Below are 21,970 nucleotides of genomic sequence, written 5' to 3'. Positions count from 1 at the left end.
ACACAGAACATACACACAGAAAGCATTGAAAACCATTTAAAACTAAACATGTGGGTGATTAAGATGTGCCGCCATGCCTGGGCAAAGAGGAAAGTCTTAACCTGGCGCCGGAAAGAGAGCAGCGTTGGTGCCAGGCGACCCTCATCATTCCACAGTCTGGGGGCCACCACCGAAAAGGCCCTGTCCCTTGTTGCCACACTCCGAGCCTCTCTCGGAGAAGGCACCCGGAGGAGGACCTTAGATGTTGAACGTAGTGACCGGGTATATTCACGTTGGGAGAGGCGTTCCATCAGGTATTGCGGTCCCAAGCCGTGGAAGGCTTTATAGGTCAAAACCAGCACCTTGAATTGGGCTCGGAAACATACAGGCAGCCAGTGCAAACGGACCAGAGCAGGTGTTATATGGTCGAACCTTCTGGTTCCCGAAATCAATCTGGCTGCTGCATTTTGCACGAGCTGCAGCTTCCGAACTGTCTTCAAAGGCAGCCCTACGTAGAGGGCATTGCAGTAATCTAACTTGGAGGTTACCAGAGCATGAACAACTGAAGCCAGGTTATCCCAGTCCAGATAATGCCAGCTGGTTCTTGGAGATGGGGAACAGATCTTGGAGCAGCTGCCTCTGACATGAAAATCTGGCGACTTTCCCCTATTCGTCCCACTTCAGAAATAAACGCATCCATCATGCTGTAATCCAAAGAGGGTAATGAGCAGTCTTCTTTCTGCAGACATAAGTTAATGTGTATTGCCAGGGGCTGCTAGCATCAGTTTCCTCTGGTAAGTTGTTTGTCCGTTCCTGGACTACTCAGGCCTTTGAGAACGTGCCTTGAATTGTGGAGTCAGACAGAAACTAATCCTCTAACGGACCAGTGGGCAGAAACGAGATCTCCAGCTATTTTGGACCTCCGCTGCCAGCGTTCCTAACCATTGACCATGCTTGAAGTGGGCACCGCATTTGAAGAAGGATGCAGACAAAGTGGAGGGGGTTCAGAGGAGGGCAACGAGGGTGATCGGGGGTCTGGAAACAAAGCCCTATGAAGAGAGACTGAAAGAGCTGGGCATGTTTAGCCTGGAGAAGGGAAGGTTGAGGGGAGACATGAGAGCACTCTTCAAGGACTTGAAAGGTTGTCCCACAGAGGAGGGCCAGGATCTCTTCTCGATCCTCCCAGAGTGCAGGACAGGGAATAACGGGCTCAAGTTAAAGGAAGACAGATTCCAGCTGGACATCAGGAAAAACTTCCTGGCTGTTAGAGCAGTACGACAATGGAATCAGTGACCTAGCGAGGTGGTGGGCTCTCCCACACTAGAGGCCTTCGAGAGGCAGCTGGACAGCCACCTGTCAGGGATGCTTTAGGGTGGATTCCTGCCTTGAGCAGGGGGTTGGACTCGATGGCCTTTAGGCCCCTTCCAACCCTGCTAGTCTATGATTCTATGGCAGGGGCTTGTGGCAGTTCAAGTCCAAAACATCTGGAGATGTAGCTTCTGCCCATTCCCGATCTCAACCCTTCTTTCCTCCAAGCCAGGGAGATGAGAAATCGCACGGTGAATCCTCTTGGCGGGTGGAGGTGGAGGGGTGGGTGCTTGGATGACTGCTGTTGTTTTGCCTGGGAAGGTAACGAGGGGGAGGGGGGCAGGGGAGGGGGGTGGCCGGGGCACCAGCAACCCGGTGCTTCCATGTGCAAAACCACTCCTAGCTCTGGCGCCTGCCTGCTCCTCCCCTTTGCCAATCCGGTTTAACTGCTTTGCCAGAGCTTCCACAGAGCCTTGTCGGGTGCAGGGTGTCGCTCTCACCGTGCTCCCCGGGGGACAGGCGGCCGCCACGGAGGCATTTCGACTCCTTGTTGGGGGGGGAGGGGGGGGCGGCTCCCTTACAGGAAATGCTCTTCCTTGTAGGTGCTTCTTCCCACGTTTATTTTGTAGGATTGCCGCTTCTTTTTTAATCTGTAGGCTCTCTCTTCCTTTTCCTCTCTCCACAAAAAATCACGGCAGGAGAAAACCACTTGCAGGGACAGATTCCGGGGGGGTGCTCCAGCCCTATGTGCTCCAGCTGTTCCCTTTTCTTTCCAACTTTGCTGTCTCGTACCTTCCGTGGCCGTCTGGAGCTTCAGAGAAGAGGGATGGTGCCCGCTCTGGTCTCTCTCTCTCTCTCTCTCTCTCTCTTCCTGTCCCTCCCTCTCTCCCTCCCTCTCTCTCTCTCTCGTAGCATTCCCCCCCTTCCCCACGCTGTCACCTGCTTCCTTTCCATCTCCTTAGTCCGCCAATCCAAAAAGTGTTAAGCGGTGTAGTCCAGAGAGTAAAGTGCTTATCGTTTTCAGGTTCCAAATGCCCCCAAGGCAGCTTCGGGCAGCCACTCCCAGCCGTCCACCGCCCCCAAGCCCAGCCAGGGCAGTACCAATGTGAGTAGAACCATCACAGCGGCCGGTTTGGCCTTTGATGTGACGGGGTGTCTTTTTCCTTCACCTTTTCTCCGCTCCGCGCTGCCTTCTGGGGTCGGAGACGCAGCGACTCGCTCCTGGTGCATGGCTCCAGGTCCTGGCAGTCTCTCCCCAGCCCTCTCCGCCTGTGACTGGGACGTTTATCCTGGCGCTGGTGGTCTTCAGGATTTCTACTAGCAGAGAAGCCTTGTCTGCCACGTTGGCGGGGGGGACATAGCTGCTTGCAGACTTCCCCTCTCCTTCCCTAAAAAACACACCCAGAGCCGTGGGACAGAGGCGTTCTCAGCTTGTGAAGACGGGCGGATGCTAAAGTAAGGAGAAGTTGGACCTTCCTGGTCAGCAGCGGACCAGGATCCTGAGTGGCTTCCCTGCTCTCCCAGAAGATGCAAGCAGGGAGGAGCAGTCCTTCCCCCCCCCCTTGAGCAGTGGGGCATTTGCCTTAGACCCCTCCCGGCCTCTGGGTGTAGCGGGGGCCTTTGCCTTCTTCCCGGCTTCCACAACCAAGTCCCCTCTGGATCTGTTGGATGCCAACTCTGTACAGCACCATGTACATTGATGGTGCTATATAAATAAATAATAATAATAATAATAATAACTCCCGTTATTGATGGGAGCGGCAGTCCCAAGGCATCTGGCCCGGTTGGAGAAGGGCCACCTGGGACAAGGTGGCCATGACCCAAACAGAAGATGTTAACCGCGGCCAGCGTTGCGTCACCTCTGTTCGCCCCAAGGTTCATGGCACAGTCACCCTATTTTGCTAGTCCTCATGGTTGCTGGGTGCAATCTGAACATTACTTATTTATTTATTATTGCATTTATATCCTGCCTTTTTTCCTCTAAGGAACCAAGGCGGCATACATGATCCTCCTCCTCCTCCTCCTCTCCATTTTTATCCTCACAACAACCACCCTGTGAGGTAGGTTGGGCTGAGAGTCTGGGACTGGCCCAGAGTCACCCAGTGGGTTTCCAGGGCCGAGTGGGGACTAGAACCCGGATCTCCGGACTCCCAGTCCAACACTTTAGCTGCTGCACCACACTGGATCTCATGTGACAAGTGCCTGCAAAGGCTGGTGCCAGAAGGGAGTCTGAGCCTGTCATCCCAGAGGGGGCCATAAATGTGTTCCCTTCTTCCTCTTCATTGTTCTCTCCACCCCGGTCTTTGCTTCCCCCACCCCATTCTTTGAAAATTGGAATAAATTATGCATAGTTGTTTGAATTTACATAATATATTCCCAGCACATACATCCTGGACTCTTAGCACAAGAGGCAGCTGGACAACCATCTGTCAGGGATGCTTTGAGGTGGGTCCCTGCGCTGAGCAGGGGGTTGGACTTGGTGGCCTTATAGGCCCCTTCCAGCTCTATGATTCTATGAATTCGATAGGGTTGGCCAGAGGTCTGGGTTCCATAGCGTGCCCATCCTTCGCACCCACCACCCAGCCCCAGTCTCACTGGAGGGTGAGGTAGAGAGAGCCCTGGTGGGTTTAGCGCACCAGGCGCCAGTCTAATCCTTACTATGATTTCATTGTTTTATTTTAATCAGAGTTTCCCAAGCACTAATGGCGCACCGCCACGCTCCCGCCTCCGGTTTTACGCAGTGCCCTAACTTTTTATGCCGCCTTTTGGCGGGGCTTTGAGCACTCCGGTCCTTCAGCTGCACAAGCACCTTTTTTCCCCCTCCCAAGTCTTCGTAACCGCAGCAGCAGCAGCAGCAGCTCCTGCCTTGCACCGGCAACCAGCTGGCTAGTGGGAAGAGGGTGCTGGAACAGCGGAGGCGTGGACATCCCGGCGTCCTAAAACTTCGACGGCGTTTACAGAGCAGCGCTGGCATTTCTTGCTCCTGAAACGTCCCTTTCCTTCCCTCCTTCTGTTCTGCAGGTGCAGATCCTGAACAAGAAGATTGACCTTTCCAAAGTGTCCTCAAAGTGCGGGTCAAAGACAAATATCAAGCATAAGCCAGGTGAGAGACGGGGGCTGGGTTCAGACAACACGGCAGTCAACAGGGGGGTAATAATCCACTCAACAGTGGTTTGTCTAGACCAGCCTTCCTCAACCTGGGGCGCTCCAGATGTGTTGGACTACAACTCCCAGAATGCCCCAGCCAGCTGGCTGGGGCATTCTGGGAGTTGTAGTCCAACACATCTGGAGCGCCCCAGGTTGAGGAAGGCTGGTCTAGGGGCTGCTTCCCACACAACAGGGTAATAATCAACCGTGGTATGGATTAGGGTCAAGGCTGAGTTGACTGTTTGTCCATGCAGAGTTGACTGACTCATTTTCCCCCCTCAGTTCTCCCACATCATCATCATCATCATTATTATTATTATTATTATTATTATTATTATTATTATTTGTGTCCTGCCTTCAAGGCGGCCTTACAAAGTTTAAAACATACATTGTAAAACCTAGGAAAAGAAATGTAAATTTTTTAAAAAAAAATAAAATAAAACATAAACGTTTAAAATACACAACAAAATTACAAGTCATTGACATAGACGGAGGCCCAGATTAATCTCCAAAGGCCTGCTGGAATAAAGAGGTTTTAGCCTGCTTCCGAAAGCCCATCGAGGAGGGAGCCAGTCTAGCTTCCCCGGGAAGAGAGTTCCAGAGCACCGGAGCAGCCACCGAGAAGGCCCTCTTCTCCCATGTCCCCACCAAGCGCGCCTGTGAAGATGGTGGGACTGAGAGAAGGGCTTCCCCAGAAGATCTCAAAGCACAGACAGGCTCATTAGGGAGAATACAATCTTTCAAATTCGGTCTTTGTACATCTATCCTGCCGGCTGGACTAGAGCTGTGACTCTGTGGCCGAGGAAGCAACCAACAGTGCCCTCCACACAACACGATAACCAACGGTGGTTCAAATAGCCAACTCTGCACAGCGTTGGTTATTTGCATTGGTTATTTCAGCCGAATAACCAACCCTTGGTTAAAAAAACTCCCTCCACACAACCCCGATAACCCACAGTGGCTTAAATAGCCAGCCGCCGACTCTTTAAACCACCATCGGTTATCGTGTTGTCTGAACCCAGTCAGAGAGTGCAAATGGACACGGAGGTTTTTGGGGTAGGTGGTAGCACTGAGCTGAAGGGCAGGGCCGAGCTGCTGTTCGTGGCTGAAACGGGATCCGTGGGCCGCTCTGGAGACCCAACGACTGCTGAGGATGAAGGAAGAGCCCTGAAACTGGATCAGAACCAAAGCCTCTGTTCTCCAGCATCCCGTTTCCACAGCGGTCAGCCGGATTTATTTATTTATTAATTACATTTCTATACCGCCCAATAGCCGGAGCTCTCTGGGCGGTTCACAAAAATTAAAACCATTCAAAGTATAAAACAACAGTATAAAACCATACTATAAAATGCAATATAAAAGCTCAACCAGATAAAAACAGCAGCAATGCAAAATTACCAATTTAAAACACCAAGTTAAAATTTATTTATAGACTGTTAAAATGCTGGGAGAATAAAAAGGCGTCTAAAAGCATTTAATGTAGGTGCCAAGCGAACCTCCTTAGGGAGCTCATTCCACAGCTGGGGTGCCACAGCAGAGAAGGCCCTGCTCCTCCTGATAGCCACCTGCCCATCAGAAGCCCACAGGCAGGACAAGGGGGGAGGCGGCAGCAGCACCCGCCCCCCACTTGTGTTCCCCAGCAACTGGTGCACCCCGCCCCACTGCCCCTGAAGCGGGACATGATACGTAGCCATCCTGAGTTGTAGCCCTTGATGGTTTTTCCTCCATCAGTTTGTCAAATTCCGGTTCAAGTGGGCAGCCATCGCTACAAAAGGGGGGACCCCTCTTTCAAGACGGTGCTCATCCACCGCATTATTAATAAGCTCTTGCATTTAAAAAAAGGGGGGGAAGTGAACACTTTTAGCTGCGACCCGGTTAATTGGGGCACTTTGGCAGTGGCTCAAAGTGGCGTGTGGCTTTGATCGCTTCCACGGTGCGTCCTTACTTCGCCCCCAAGTTGAGAGAGGAGGCGAGCGGTGGGGGTGGGTGGCAAGCGGGGTGGGCGGGCGGCAAGCATCCACCTCTCCTCTCTTCCTTTGTGTGTTCCAGGAGGTGGAGATGTCAAGATTGAAAACCAGAAGCTGAACTTCAAGGAGAAAGCCCAGGCCAAGGTGGGCTCGCTGGACAACGTCGGGCACACGCCGGCTGGCGGCACTGTGAAGGTACGTGTTGGGCAGCACCCCGGCTTGGCTTCCCCCTCCCTTCCCCCCCTTCCCGTGTGTGGCCACTCGTCCGTCCTGCCGTCACCCATTGCCACCACCCTCACGTCCACGTTCATGTTGCCATGTGAAGGAAGGTGCTGCGCAGAGAGCCTCCAGGGCCGCTCCAGCGAAGGGCAACCGGCCCGCCTCGAAGGGCCTCGGAAATATTAGCGACTGTTTGCGATGACAGATAACTAGCAGCAGATATTTATTTTTTTTAAAATAAAATGCGTGTTCGGTGAAGGCGATGAGGCAGAGGGAGAGAAGCCCTCCCTACCCCCCAATGCCTGGCCACCTCCCCGTCCCCCAGTTCTCCCCTGAGACTTCACAGTCCTCTCCATCCCATGGAGCTGATGGGTGGGAGATCCAGGACAGATAAAAGGAAGGACTTCTTCACACAGTGCAGAGTTAAACTACGGAACTCACTAACACAAGATCTAGGGATGGCCACCCACCTGGATGGCTTCAAAAGGGGGTTGGATAAATTCCTGGAGGCAACGGCTATCCATGGCTACTAGCCCTGATGGTTGTGTGCCATCTCCAGTATCTGAGGCAGTAAGCCTGTGTGCACCAGTTGCTGGGGAACATGGGTGGGAGGGTGCTGTTGCACCATGTCCTGCTTGTTCATCCCTGGCCGATGGCTGCCTGGCCACTGTGTGAACAGAGTGCTGGACTAGACGGACCCTTGGTCTGGTCCAGCCTCAGGGCTCTTCTGATGTCCATTTGCAATCTCACACAAAAGTAGGGTGCCCCCCCCTTTTTTTTTAAGAAATGCTTGCAAATTCTCAAATTTGCAATCAAGTTTTAAAAAATTTACACTTTTAAATGCACATTTAAATATATATACACACACATGTACATTTTCACGCTTTAATCAGTGGGGGAAACACATACACTTTTGTAAAATATGCACAGAAAGGCACTGAATGAGCTGACTATATTCATGGGTGAAGGATCTGTCTTTCCTCAAAGGCCCTTTGTGTAGGGTAGGGAAAGACCCAGGAATCTTGAACGAAGGTGGAACCTGGCGTCTGGGGTGAGGAGGCCCTGTCTTACGCCCTTGTGTGATGCCCGTTCCCATGCCTACTTCCAGGCTCGGAAACTATCACGTTTTAAGCTTGCTGATTAGTTAAGTGGCCTAGCTCCTTCTAAACTCCTTCTAAGCAGTGGTTCCTAAACTTTTTCAGGTCACCGCCATCTTGGTTCCACAAACTCATGCCCAGTGCCCCTCTACCCTACACTATAAAAATCATTATTCAGAATAGCGGTTTTCAACGACCCACTAAGGAAGATAATAACAAAAAAATTCAAAACGGTAACAATTAATTGAATATTTATTCAAAATCCGAAGTACCCTCCGCAGGCTTGCCGAGGGAGGGAGGGAAAAGAGAGCGAACGCCTCTGTTTTGCAGCCGGCATGGCGGGGCACACCAAGCAGGCTATGTCTCTTCATTAGAGTTTTGGTGCTTTTGAAACTTTTCAATTCACCGTTAAAAGGACTCTTCTTAAATGGTCTTAATACATGTGTGGATTCTTCCCCTATATGGCTCAGGACCAAACTACCTTCTCCCATAAAAATGTCCCTGGGTTTTAAGACCTTCTGGAGAGGCGCGTCTCGGAAAAGACCACCTCGAGCGCCCCCCTGCTGCCCCCTTGCCTCTTAATGCCCCCCTATGCAATCCCACCTCCCCCAAGGCGGCAGTACCGCCCACTTTGGGAACCACTGGTCTACATGTAAGTGCCTCCCACCTACTAACGCCACTGCTGACGTCTTTGATTATTCCAAAGAAAGTCGAAAAGTCCCCAATGTCTCCTTAAGCATCCGGTCTCAGTACCCTGAGGTTGGCTACTCATCTAAGAAGGTCCATTAACTACAGCTTTTCCCATAGAGAGCTTCGGCTGTGGGGCGGTATATAAATGTAATAAATGTAATAAATAAATAAATAAACAAACAGACCGCTCTCTTCAGCAAAGTCAAGGTGACTCTGCTACTCAGCATTCACTTCCCAACATTCACTTTGGCTCAAACAAGACCCATAAGCACCAATCTTCAATCAGGCCCTAAAGAAACAATCTTTGGGTCTTCTTAGCGTTGCCACCGACATCTAGCTATACTACCTTCGGCCACCTTATTGGTAAGCACGATCATTCTGGCAGCCTCATCTAGCCTTCTGCCTTAAATCGGATCAGTTACGTTCCCTTATAAACGTCTTACGCCGAGAGGAAGAAACGGGCAGAGGGGCAGCAGGCCACGAGGGAGGGAGTCGGGTCTTCTGTGGAGGCAAAGGCAGGCTGGAAAAACGGTTGTGGAAGGGAGGTAGAAGTGAGCCCGAACCTTGAAATCCCACCGGCGTTTGCAGACCTATTCTGCTTTGATTGGAGAGAGAGGACGTGGTGGCAGGAGAGAAGGCCAGCACGGAGAGGAGATTATTTTAGGCAAGGGGGGGAGCTACAGAGCATGTGCAGAGTGCAGAGCTGTTGAGGCTGGGTTGTCTCAGGAAACGGTCTCCTGACTTCGTGGCGTCCAGAAGTGTTGGAAGATGACTCCCGGGGGGATTCTGAGTTGCCGTTCGACACTCCTGGAGGGCACCAGGTCGGGGAAGGCTGGCCTAGTTCCCTCCCCCCGGTGAGCCTACCGACAGCACCCGGTCTGCCCGTGCGCCTGCGTGTCTCCCACGAGGGCGCTCTGTCCAGGGCCAGCATGCCTTCATCCCACCCCATCCTTGTATTGACGCCTCATTGTCCTCCCCCGCCCCATTGTTTCATTATAGACTGAGGGGGGCGAGGAGGCAGCCCCACAGAACGGAGCTGCGACCACGCCCCCGCCAGGCAGCAGTGCCATGCAGGAGAACGGCGTAGGGCCGGCCGCGCCCCTCCTGGGCAGTGGTGGCCAAAGGGAAGCGCAGTGCTTCGACACTCACATACAAGAAACAAGTAAGTGCAAGGAGGCCCTCGCCCCCACGGGGCTCCCCAGCGGCACGGGGGGAGGGGGCGGAGAAAGAGGGGGGTTGCGCAGCCTTCAGGAGGAGGCTCCTTGACGGCAGAGAGGCCGTCTCCTGGCGGGAAGGGAAGGGGGAGGGGCTTGTCTCCCTAGAGCCCCTAGGGAGACAAGCTGTACAGCACCATGTACACTGATGGTGCTATATAAATAAATAAATAATAGAAGAGCAGGGGTGGGGAACCTCAGGCCAGGGGCCAAATCCGGCCCTCCGAGGCCACAAATCTGGCCCTCTTTGGTTTCCCAGACGGCCACGCCCCCTTTCCCGCCAACTACCAATTGTTTGCTACTTTCCCAACTTCTGTACAGTCCTCCACCCCCCAATCCTGAAAGGTTGAAACGCCTCTCCTAAGACCACGTTATTGGGAGCAAGAGCTTTCGGCTCAGCCATGCTGGGATTTTGTGTCCCGTCCCCGTCCCCTTGGGCTTCTGGCCCTGGCCAGCACTGAAACGCGCCCCCCAAGAGCTTCTGGGGAATAGTTATTTGAGGCTTGGGTTGGGCTGGAAGCAGTTGCCCTCTGCTGAAGAGGCAAAGCCCACGGAGGGCTGGGCGGGTGAGCGGCTGGCTGGCGAGCCCCCTTGAGCCCACCCGGGGGTTCGTCTTGAAAGGCTAGGGGGCGGGGTGGGGCGGGGCGGGGTGGGGTGGGACGGGGGGCGCTTAGATACCAGATGCTTCTGGCATACCTCTTTACTCGGCTGACTTTGTTAATGGAGCGAATCGCCTTTTATTTTCCAGGCATCTAACGATGACATTCTGGTGTCGCCTTCCGCCCCTCTTCTCTCCCCGTCTCCCCGCTCCCCTCCCCCCTGTGTGTCGCTGCAGATTGAGTCCCACAAGCTGACGTTCCGTGAGACGGCCAAGGCCCGCACGGACCGCGGAGCGGACACCGTAGCCTCCGGCAACCCCCCCGTCTTTTCTGGCGGCACCTCCCCTCGGCGTAGCACCTCTGTCAGCGAGAGCCTGGGCTCTGTCGCCTCCTCCTCTTTGCCACCGCTGCCGACGCTGACGCCCCCCCGGCAGGGCCCCCCCCCTCCCGGAAGAGATCTCTGCCGCTCTGTCTCCGCAAGGCTTGTGACTCTGCCCCCCCTGCCCTCCCGCCCGCCTCCCCACGCCCCACGCGCAAAGCTTGCCTCCCGTAACCCGGAGCCCGGCTTTCGCCCGGGAAGCGTGAGCCGAGCTGCCGCCCTTTGGCGGCGCTCTGGAGAGCGTGAGGAGCGCCCTCCACGCCGGCCGGCCCTCCGCAAGCGCGGCCCAGGCTCTGGGGTGGGGGCCTCCTCCTCCGTGGGGGCAGCAACGGCCTCCCGCGCCTGCAGTTTTCCTTGCGGGGAACGAAGGGCAAATTTGGACGTTCCCGTTTCCCCACACACACAAGTGGAGGGCTTTTCTTGACTGGATGTGTGGGGAGGGCTGGCGTGTCGTGCCCGGAGCAGAGCCTGAGGCCGGGTGGGAGTTAAAGGGGGTAAGCTTTGCTGTCTTCCCTCCTCACCCCCCCCACCCACCCCATCTTCGCTGCAGCATCCCTTGCTGCCTCCTATTTAACGCTCGTCTGTATTATTCTCACACATACTTCATGCTCTTTTGGAACTCTTAACCCCTCCTCTTCCTTTTTAATTTCCTCCTTCTTCCGTTGTGATAAAAAGTGTTGCTGATGGCTGTCGCTGTATCGCAGGCTCACGCTTCTCTTTCACCGCCCCCCCTCCCCTCCCCTCGCCATAGGAGAATTAAAAGACCCATTAACCGCTGCTGTTGGCTTTGTATCAACATATCCAGCCATTTTAACTTGTGTTCTTTTTATTTTTACTTTTGTGTGATGGTTATTTTGTGTGTGTTTAAAATATTATTATTATTATTATTATTGTTATTATTATTTTGGAATGATGGAGCGAAATTGCATTAAGCCATGTTGATTAAAAGTTCAATGAGGCTGCATTGAGGGAGGCGCGAGGGGGCCACGCCTCTGGCTGCAACCATACAAACCCGTTGGGTCCCTTTAACCAATGGCTGCAAGCGACGTCGCGGGCTGTTTTAGGACGGGTGTGTTGCACGCATCCCCTCGGATTCCCCGGGGAGGGCTAATTCCTCACCCTCACACCACCACCCCGGACGCTCTTAATTTGCTTCCGTAGAGTCAGCGAGGGGAAAGGGGGCGGTCATTTCTTGAATCCATGCAGCTATGGATTTAACTTGAGGACACGCAGTTTGCAAGATTTGCTGGAACGGGGGCATGGCCTCTCGAAGTTTGCGTATCAGTGGCAAAGAAGCAGTCTGGCGGGGAGTGGGGGGGAGAAGGCGAAACTGTGCCCCACCCCACCCCACCCCGGAGAGACCAAGAGGGTCGTTTGAAAGTGTGTGAGGGTCTGGAGAGGAAGAGTCCATGTGAGGCTGAGTGGGCCGGCTGAGTGCCAGAGAGAGAGAGAAAGAGACAGGCAGACAGACAGAGGACGCACCCTCTCTTCCTTGGGGGAGGAAAAAAAACCTTGCTTTTTTTTTCTTAAGGGAGGGGGGCAATGAGAGTTTGAGCTCCTTGTTCCACGTTGCAAATGACACTAAAATGAAATTGTAAATAAAACTTTAAACATCGTGTATTTTGAGAGTCGTGAGGAATTCTCGTTGGGGTCTGAAAAACCGAACTGCAGGGGACAAAGATCTTGGGGCGGGGGGCGGGGAGCGGTGTGTGTGTGTGTGCGTCAGGGGAGTTCTGCAGACAAACCGCTGCTTTGGGGCTGATGGAGGGTGGGGGGGGGGAGAGATAGGAAGGCACCAGAGAGGAGGGGTGTAAAACGAAATACAGGGGGCGCGACTCCCCCGTGATCTGTCCCTGTAGTCAGGATGCTTCTCCGTGACCCAACAAACCCCAGATCTGCATTCACACACAGACATGTTGCACTTGTGGTTGTTTTTTGTTTATATATATATATATATAATATATATATATATATATATAGTTGCACGATTTCTAATAAAATGGCTTTTTAAACTGTAACGGGGCTTTTTTGCATCCAAGTGGTCTGCTGATTCTCACAATCGCATTCCCCTTCTCCTCCTTGGACTGTTCTAAAACATGAATGAGGCAGTGGCGGATTTTGCACCTAGGGAGGGGGCGGTTCCCTACACATACAGCGCGCGCCCCCCCCCCCCCAGCCCTGCCTTTCATCTGAGCTGTTTTTGAGCCTGCTTCCACCTGCCAGCGATGTTGCCACTCACCTGTTTTAATAGCTACTGAATCTAACCTCCCTGTCTTTCCTGGACTGTCTCTCTCTCTCATACACACACACACCCCCGGGTGGCAGGAAGCCTCCATGTTGCCACACGTGGCTGTGCAGCTTCCTGCAGCGGGCCCACGGCTGCCGCCAGCTCCCTCCACATTTCTCTTGCTCACGAGGCCAGGGCCGGGGGGGCGTCTCCCGTCTCGTGACCCGTAAAAGAGCGCCAACCCCGGGCCGCTCATCGAGGAGGCAAATGCGCGAGGCGACGGGTTGAGGGCCGGCGTCAAAGGCGGTGGCGTGGGAGGACAGGCCTGAGCTGCCTTGAGAGTCTTCCTGCACAAGCCTCGCGCTCGTTTCAGCCAGGCTTGTGCAGGAGAACTCCCTGCTGGATTGCGGCCGTTGCTCGTTCGGTTTTTGCAGTGGGGACCCCCAGTTCCTGGAGCTCCTTCTGGCATCCTGGACCAGAGGGGGGCCTGCAAGCGACGGCAGTGCAGACCTCAATTGGAAAGGAGACGCTGGCCAGCCCAGCAGCTGTCCTGCAACGCCTCCGGCCCTGTCAGAGGCAGCCACCGGCAAGCGACAGAAGCTCCCTGCCTTTCCAGAAGTCCCCGTCCTCATGAGTATCCTCCCCTCCACCACCCACTGGGGTACACCACTGCCCCGTGACGGATGCTTCTAGCACTCTCACCAAATTCTAAAACACCAGCTTAGACTTCACCCCGTGGAAACGAAGGCCTAGATAAAGAGAGCGAAGGGGAGGGGTGTGGCCACCCCTTTTCAAACGGGACGTGCCCTGGAAACCCTAACGCAAGCCTGTGCGCTGAATTAGAGGCCTTCTCGGCCACCCTGGAGGGACAAGCGCGCCTCATCCCCTCCGTGGTAAGAACAAATCCCACCCGCCCGGGTTCCGTGTGAGGCACATGCAGAAAAGAGGGTGAAGATCCCAGCTGCTTTTGCAGAAAAGGGGATTTAGCAGGTAGCGCATGAGGTGCTGATAGCTGGCACAGTGCCCCACCGCCTTGGACACTCCGTGGGTTCCCTCTTCTCTGTCCCCAAGTTTAACTTTCCTTCGCTGGAGCTCTGGGCTCCGTTCTTCTTGTTGAGAGGGGGGCTTATTCCTTGGTCTGTTAGCTGGAAACTCTCAACGAGAAGTCAAATTACGCTGCACTTTATCTTCTGTGATTGGGAAAAAAAAGTGTCTTGTAAAAGGTGGTTAATTTCTCCTCCGTTTTCCTCAAACCAAATTTATTTCGGGGCAGCCGATCCAGCTGCCGCCAGCCTGAAAGTGGACAGGCGTTCCTTCTTTTTGCACCTAGTTCAGGCTGGATGATCTGCAGGGTGGGGTGTGGCTGTGGGTGCTTCCATGCCACGCACTCACTCACGTGTGCCGTGCCTGCGTTTTTAGCCTTCGACCCGGAGATGCTTGGAGGATTGCTTTGGCTAGCGGAGAGGGAGGCCTGTAGTTTGCCAACTACAGCGTCCTTGGCTTTGGTTTCAAATGAGGATTTTTCACAATGCGGGTTTAGGTTTGAAAGTGGCTCGTAAATGCTTCAACTCTGGAGGAATTCTGAGCCCAGGGCTGGTTTCCTTCTGGAGCAGGTGGTAGGAGGGAGATGCAAATATTTTAGCAAAAGGATCGGGCGAAGTATCACTGCCACTTCTTGTAAGGCACCGTCGACTTTTTATTTTTTAAAAAGCCCGAAATAGCCGCCAAGGCAGGGTTTGAAAAACGTTCAGGACTTAATGCGGCTGAAACTGCAAGTGTGGCCACTTCAAGGGGCAAATCTTGGGTGGCACGAAGAGTGGGAGACAGATCTCCTGGGAAGTCCTCCTGTGGGATTCTCATTGAAATGAACAGATGAAAGCACAGGGGTGCCCTGGAGAATTCCGGTTCATTTCGATGGGGGCTCTGAAGAAGTTCCTGGTGGGTTGTGTCCACGTATCAGTTAGCGTGTAGGCCGCTGAGAGGCACCACGGTGTCTTCTCGCTCTGGCTTGACCCTTCCGTTTTCTTCCCAGAGCGGGCCGTTCCCGCGGCAAACGGCATTGCAGCCACGCTGCAATTCATGTCACAACAAGCCGTCCTAATGTGGGCCAAATTGAACGGCTTGCGGAATAGCAGTGTTGATCCCGAGGCCAAAGATTCAGGGGCTGTATTTGGGCATAGGCATAGCGCAGTTGGGCCCGAGAGGTGGGGCAGTGGCGGCGGCGGCGAAGCCCCCACCATGTATGTGCACAACGGTTGTGTGAATTGCTCTTGATTTGCTCAGTAGAATGTTTTCCAGATTTGTAGGACTGGGTTCCCCTTTCCGTCAGAAACCAGGGTCCTCTTGAATGCGATGCTGTGATAGCGAGAAAGGGCTTTGGCATGGGTCTTCCTTACTGAGAAATCAGGCAACCCAAGTTGGATGATGGAGGAAGGATTGACTGAAGGCCTGGGGCAGCTCTAAGAATGTGGCTTGGACACCCGCCCTCCTCCAACCTAGGGGTAACGGCCGCTTCGTTGGGGCCTTTTTGGCCGGGCTTTCAATCTGTGTTCCTCAGTGAGAAGGTCAATAATGATAGATGGGCTTCCCTGGGAGACTGCTCCTTCATCACTTCCCATCTTCCCCTGCAATGTGCTGCCGTAGCAGAGTGTTGGTTGTGTTCTAGATCATACTTCCCGTTCACGCAGGCAGTGGTGAGGCCCAGACATCGCCCTCGGTCAGCCTTCCCCAACCAGCGTTCTCCAGATGTGTTGGCCTTACAACTCCCAGCATTTCTGGCCCTTGGCCATGCTGGCTGGGGCTGATGAGAGTTGGAGTCCCAACAACATCACCAAGTTGGGGATGACGACTGCTCTGCAGCAACACACCGGTTCCACTGCAGGCACAAAAGAGGGTTCTTCACAGATGAGGTCATGTGGAAAGGAAAAGAATTTGAGAAGGTGTTTATTTGCCGGAGGGGATTGACGGATGCATGAGGGGATCTTGCAGCCGGGACTCGGGCTGGGCGGCCATCTTGTGTGATGGGCTTGAGCCTGCACTCCTTGGGGCAGAAATCGTGGGGCGGCAGTAGGGGTCTGAGGGCCATTGCATCACATATCAGGGGTGGGAATGGGTGAGTTGTTGCCAAACAAGTGGATTTGAATAGTGGGCCTGGACCAGAGGCTGTAGCCTAGACCCCTTTCTTTCTTTCTTTCCTTCTGCCCCCACCCCCACCCGCACCCCACCCCTTCCCCAGGGTGATCCTTATTGACAAGTGAGGGTAAAGGCCGATGGGGTTGTTTTTCAGCATTCAAGGTGGGCTCTTTATCTGTGGAGTGAGCTCAGCCTTGCAACCTGCGTGAGAGCTACATAACCAGCCGTGTCCGTCCGTCCCCTGGTTCATCGAGCAGGCCTCTTTTTTAAAGGCGTGATCATTTTCGTCCTTCACCGTGCCCCACAAAAAAATCAATACACCTGCAAGCATTTTAAAGCAGTAGCAGGAGAGAAGTAGTTGGTGATGGCCCAGTGGCTAGCCAGTAGGTGCCATGTGTAGCTTTTTCTCCAAGCAAAGCCACTTAAAAACACACGCGCAGAACTGTTTCTCTGAAATCATCCCAGGGGAGGGGAAACTCTACAGAGCAGTGGAGTTGCCATCAAATGGCCTCCATCGCTCTTAAAATGTGACATCTGGCTACACCCAGAATGTAGGTTTTCATGGCTTGAACGTTGGTTTGTTTCGTCGTAGCACAGAGTAGCTTGCAAATGTCACCTTGGATCTGCCTGGACTAAGTAAAGTTGACCGTTTCCAGACGTTGCAAATCTGACTCTTTGGTCAGGAACTCCCTTTCCCTTCCATCCTTCACCGAAAAGAGTGGGGAAAACCACACGTCCTTCAATTTTAGAGCAGGCCTGATAGGAGAAACAAGCCAAGGAACGCCTTGGCCAACCAGCGTCCTTGGCAACGTCAGAAAATTGTGCCCAAAGGCAGGGGCTCTTGGCCCACAATGCAGTGCCGGCACTTCGGAGCAGAAACGGGTCATGGGCTGGTCCTGTCTCCCAGGTTATTTGCACTCTTTAACAGACTTCATCGGGACAGGAGCAAAACCAGAAGGGTTAGCAAATGCCCAACTCACCGAAGAACCGTGTGTGTGTGTGTGTGTGTGTGTGTGTGTGTTTCTTTTGTAACTGGGCAAACTCTTAAGGCAGTTCAATCTTTGGCCATGCCAGCCGGAAAGGACGGCACGTGGTCCAAAACATCTGGAGGTGTTAGGGGAGGGCTAAGAGACTGAGATGGGCAGGACACAGCGCTTGTGGGCTTGAGGTTTCCGCCCGGTTAGAGCAGTTACCTCCTCCATCTTTCCCGGTCCGCTTGATTGGGGACTAGCGTTTACCTTCTGAAGAAGGCGGCGAGGCGTTTAACCGCCTCTGTGGCAATTTCAAGGGCTCTTTTGTGTGCGAAATTCGCGGCTGCAGCCACAGGAATCTCCATGGGCTTGTCCCGTGGGCACGCGACGTGGCTGTGGGGCGGGGGGGGAGGAGAACGAGCCACGCCATTCGTGACAGTGTCTGGGCAGCGGCGTCGAATTACGCAGGTGTTCCTATAATAACCTAGCAGGGGCAGTGCTACTTTTTTTGAAGGGGGGGGAAGAGGGTTGGGGGGCAAGAAATGCATGGAGGATGGGATGTTGGGACGCAGGAGAGGTGGTAGGAGAAGCCTGTCCAGGTGAGAGCTCACTTGGGGCTCTGGTGTCACCGCTATGGGGCTGGTTTGTATTTGCTTCTGCCTCTGTTACCTCCCTCTCCTGTTCTTGGACTTGTAATAGTATGACTGTCTCCATTAGCAACATTTCCGGATTTGATGTTGTGATTCTTCTTACCTATTGTAAAGGGTTTCAATAAAGCTTCTAGATGTTCAACCTTGGCTACTGGTTTAGTCTAAATTCCTGTGTGGTTTGGGGTTTCTTTTTCTCTCCTTCCCCACTGACGGTTGCAGAACACTCTTTCTCCGATTTGGAATTTCTGCTTCTAGACCTTCATTTCATAGAATCATAGAATAGCAGAATTGGAAGGGGCCTACAAGACCATCGAGTCCAAACCCCTGCTCAAGGCAGGAATCCACCCTCAAGCATCCCTGACAGATGGTTGTCCAGCTGCCTCTTGAAGGCCTCTAGGGTGGGAGAGCCCACCACCTCCCTAGGTCAGTGGTTCCATTGTCGTACTGCTCTAACAGTCAGGAAGTTTTTCCTGATGTCCAGCTGGAATCTGGCTTCCTGTAAGTTGAGCCCGTTATTCCGTGTCCTGCACTCTGGGAGGATCGAGAAGAGATCCTGGCCCTCCTCTGTGTGACAACCTTTGAAGTATTTGAAGAGTGCTATCACGTCTCCCCTCAATCTTCTCTTCTCCAGGCTAAACTTGCCCAGTTCTTTCAGTCTCTCTTCCTAGGGCTTTGTTTCCAGACCCCTGATCATCCTGATTGTCCTCCTCTGAACACGCTCCAGTTTGTCTGCGTCCTTCTTGAATTGTGGAGCCCAGAACTGGACGCAATACTCTAGATGAGGCCTAACCAGGGCTGAATAGAGAGGAACCAGGACCTCACGCAATTTGGAAGCTATACTTCTATTAATGCAGCCCGAAATAGCATTTGCCTTTCTTGCAACCCTAGAATCATAGAATCCTAGAATAGCAGAGTTGGAAGGGGCCTACAAGGCCATCGAGTCCAACCCCCTGCTCAATGCAGGAATCCACCCTATCGCACTGTTGGCTCATATTCAGCTTGCGATCTACAACAATTCCAAGATCCTTCTCGTTTGTAGTATTGCTGAGCCAAGTATCGCCCATCTTGTAACTGTGCCTTTGGTTTCTATTTCCTAGATGTAGAACTTGGCATTTATCCCTATTAAATGTCATTCTGTTGTTTTCAGCCCAGCATTCTAGCCTATCAAGATCACTTTGAAGTTTGTTTCTGTCTTCCAGCATGTTAGCTATCCCACCCAATTTTGTGTCATCTGCAAATTTGATCAGCGTTCCCTGCACCTCCTCGTCCAAATCATTAATAAAAATGTTGAAGAGCACTGGGCTCTTCCTTTGTCACTGGGCTCTTTGAGTTCAGAATGATCCAGGCAGAAAACTCTGTGGAAGCAAAATGAACTTCAGAGTCCCAGGGCAATAACCAAGTGTGGAAAGTTAAATATTGGCTCCCATTCAGAGCTCCACATACACACAGGGGTCTTCCTCCATGACTAAAGAGCCCCTGAAATGGACTGCATTTCCATGTTGATAAAATCTGAGAGATCAAGGCAAGTTTGGGCACAGAAAGGATAAGGGCTTCTCTAAACAAGCGATTTATTGCATACTTGTGATTGGCCACTCAAGGAAGTTTTCAGGTTGATTTCATGATGTCAACAACCAGGATGTCTCCCACTGAATCCTCCGGAAATTCCGGGATAAAAAGAACCCCTTTGAAAGTTGTAATAGCCAGTAATCAGCAGGATCTTCTGCCGCTAGATGGCGCTGTCCCAATAGAACTCAATGCAACTGAACAGAGGGGAAACATTCAATTGTTGCCCCTCTCCTCCTGTGTAATGCAGCCCATAAGAATCACACTAAAGAATCAAGAAGAACAAAAGCCCCAGGTAAACCATGCAATTTCCCTTAATGTAGAGCTAACAGAAAGGAACTAATCATGTGGACAGGCTCTATAAGAGGGAGGTTTTGAGGCTGGTTGAGTGATGTTCCCAGTAGTGGGCAAGGACCATAGTGAGAATCGCCATTCTCAAAAGGTCCTGGCTGGAAACCAGAAAAGCCACAACCTTAATCAAAAGCGATCTCCCCCTCACACCCACCCCTTCCTTGAATATGGCAGAAACCCCCCTGGAGCACCTCCTGTTTTGACACAGGCCATGTTAAAGCGAACAGCTCGGAGGCTTCTGCGGCTTAGTTTAACCCGGGGGCGTTGAATCGCTTTCAGCCCAAGGGCTGAATTTTGATTTCAGAGAAGCTCCCAGGGGCCGCCTTAAAGTGGTGGGTGGAGCCCAAAATGCCAGCATATTTTAGCTTAAAGCTTACTGCCAGGAACTAAGCCTTAGGAGAGGCCATTTCAGCCTTCTAGAATGGGTGGGGGGGGGACACACGCAAAAGCCAGGAAACCACCAAACAATTGGGCGCAGGGGAGGGAGTGTGGCCATCTCAGGAACACTGGGTGGCCCAGTTTTGGCTGCAGGCTTAAGGGTCAACCCTCCTGGTTTAAGCAGACCTAGTTTTAATCTGGCGCATAGTTTCTGCTCTTGGGTTCATCTAATTTGTTTGTTGGTGTACATCAGCCATCCCCACCAGGTGAGTTGGACTACGACTCCTATCACCCCCAGTCATCATGGTGAAATGTTGCAACTTCTATCTAGGCCGACACAAATTGCAATAGGAGGGAACACCAAATTATGTTGATAGCTCATGTTTTACAGCTGCAGAAGCAAAGTGAGAATCCTTGGTGTGAACAAGCAACTCGGATCTGAAAACACCTGAACTGAGCATGCGGGTCGAAGCGTCACAATAGATACCCGAAGCGGGTTACCTTCATTTGTCCCCAGTATTTGCTTTTAGAAACCACTAAGAAGCATGGAGGTGAAATTGTTTTGCCATGGCATAGCCAGGGCCGGTACCAGACTATTTTGCACCCTAGGCAGGTGAGCTGCTTTCACCACCACCACCCCAGCATACCTGGGCACGGAGCGCCATCTCGCCTGCCCAGCCGAATTGAAACCAGGACCCTGGGGTGGGGGGTGGCTTCGGAACGGCGCCCCCAGCCGGAAGCCGCTCTGGGAGAGCGACTTCCAGGAGTGCTGTTCCGAAGCTGCCCCCTCCCCACCTCAGCGTTCTGGCTTCGCTTTGGCGCTCACCCAGCTGAAGTGAAGCCAGGACGCTGGAGTGGGGCGTGGTGGGCGTGGCTTCGCTTCGGCTGGGTGGACGCCCAGCCGAAGCGAAGCCAGGACACTGGGGCGGGCAGGTGGCTTCGGAACGGTGCGCCCAGAAGCCGCCCTCTCAGAGCCGCTGTGGAATAGCGGCTTCTGGCTGCGGCATTCGGCGCCCCCCTTACCTTGACGCTCTAGGCGGCCGCCTGATTGGCCTCTATGGTAGCACCAGCCCTGGGCATAGCCCTCCAGATTTTTTGAACTGCAAATCCCATCAGCCCCTCCGAGCATGGTCACTTCTGATGGAAGTTGTTGTCCAAAATACCAGGACACCAGGTTGCCTAGACCTATTGATTGATTAAAATTTGCCTCCAGCCCCCGGGTGTTTTGAGGCTAGTCCTGCTGCCAACCTGGTATTAGCACAAGCAAGGAATTGAACACAATTGATCCGCTTCCTTCAGGATCTCAAAAAGGCTCCCATGGGAATATACAAATGTTCTTCCATTTCTTTTAAGACTGGTGAACAGCTAAATTCTTTGATCAGGTTCTAGAGAAGACAGGGATCACCCTAGCAACTGGTGTTTGTTTATTATTTAGAACCTGCCTAAAACTGCTTGGCGCTGTACAAAAAATTGGACCCAAACCGGTGCTGCCCGCAGGCTTATGATCTGATCGAGCCGCTGCAAAAATCCTGGAAGGGCTGCAGACGCTACACTCAAGGAAGTCATGGTTCTGAAGAGCTGGATAGAGAGCACCACTAGGAGAGAGAGAGAACACGTTACACGCCAAATAAATAAATGACCGAGAACTGGGGAGGTAGTGGAAGAGAGGCCAGAACGGGATTCCCAGGTTTTGGAAAGTGGGGAGGGGCCCTGAGTGCTGGAGGCAACCCCTCCCCGCGATTCCCAGGAGCCATCGGCGATGCCAGAGTGACCACGGCTCGCGACAGATTTTGGATTCGTAGCAACAGGGACACTCTGTGGTGCCGAAGTAGGAGTTTTGCCTGGGGGAGGCGTCAAAGCTGCCCCCCCTCCTTATAGAATCATTTGTTGTTGTTTGTTCAGTCACTTCCGACTCTTCGTGACTTCATGGACCAGTCCACGCCAGAGCTTTCTGTCGGCCGTCGCCACCCCTAGCTCCCCCAAGGTCAAGTCTGTCACCTCCAGAATATCATAGAATCATGGAAAAGCAGAGTTGGAAGGGGCCTACAAGGCCATCGAGTCCAACCCCCTGCTCAAGGCAGGAATCCACCCTAAAGCAT

The 21,970-nt window shown here is 53.0% G+C and overlaps 1 protein-coding gene across 4 annotated transcripts in view; it reads left to right on the top strand.

Annotated features, from left to right (window-relative positions):
• LOC134395923 (titin-like) overlaps positions 1-10,544 on the top strand; it is a 229,497-nt gene extending 218,953 nt beyond the window's left edge. For 2 of the 4 annotated variants that reach the window (XM_063122200.1, XM_063122189.1), the window contains exons 21-25: positions 2,312-2,392; positions 4,309-4,390; positions 6,484-6,596; positions 9,407-9,569; positions 10,370-10,447. In XM_063122200.1, coding sequence (XP_062978270.1) covers positions 2,312-2,392; positions 4,309-4,390; positions 6,484-6,596; positions 9,407-9,569; positions 10,370-10,377 — 447 coding nt within the window. In that variant the 3' untranslated portion in view covers positions 10,378-10,447. The other 2 variants (XM_063122207.1, XM_063122216.1) reach the window with 2 other exon arrangements.
• Positions 10,545-21,970: the final 11,426 nt, after the last annotated feature.

This window comes from Elgaria multicarinata, chromosome 1, assembly GCF_023053635.1.
Source record: "Elgaria multicarinata webbii isolate HBS135686 ecotype San Diego chromosome 1, rElgMul1.1.pri, whole genome shotgun sequence".
In the NCBI taxonomy this organism is placed as follows: domain Eukaryota; kingdom Metazoa; phylum Chordata; class Lepidosauria; order Squamata; family Anguidae; genus Elgaria; species Elgaria multicarinata.
The sequence above is the reverse complement of the archived record's forward strand: the minus strand, read 5'-3'. Positions and strand labels throughout refer to the sequence as shown.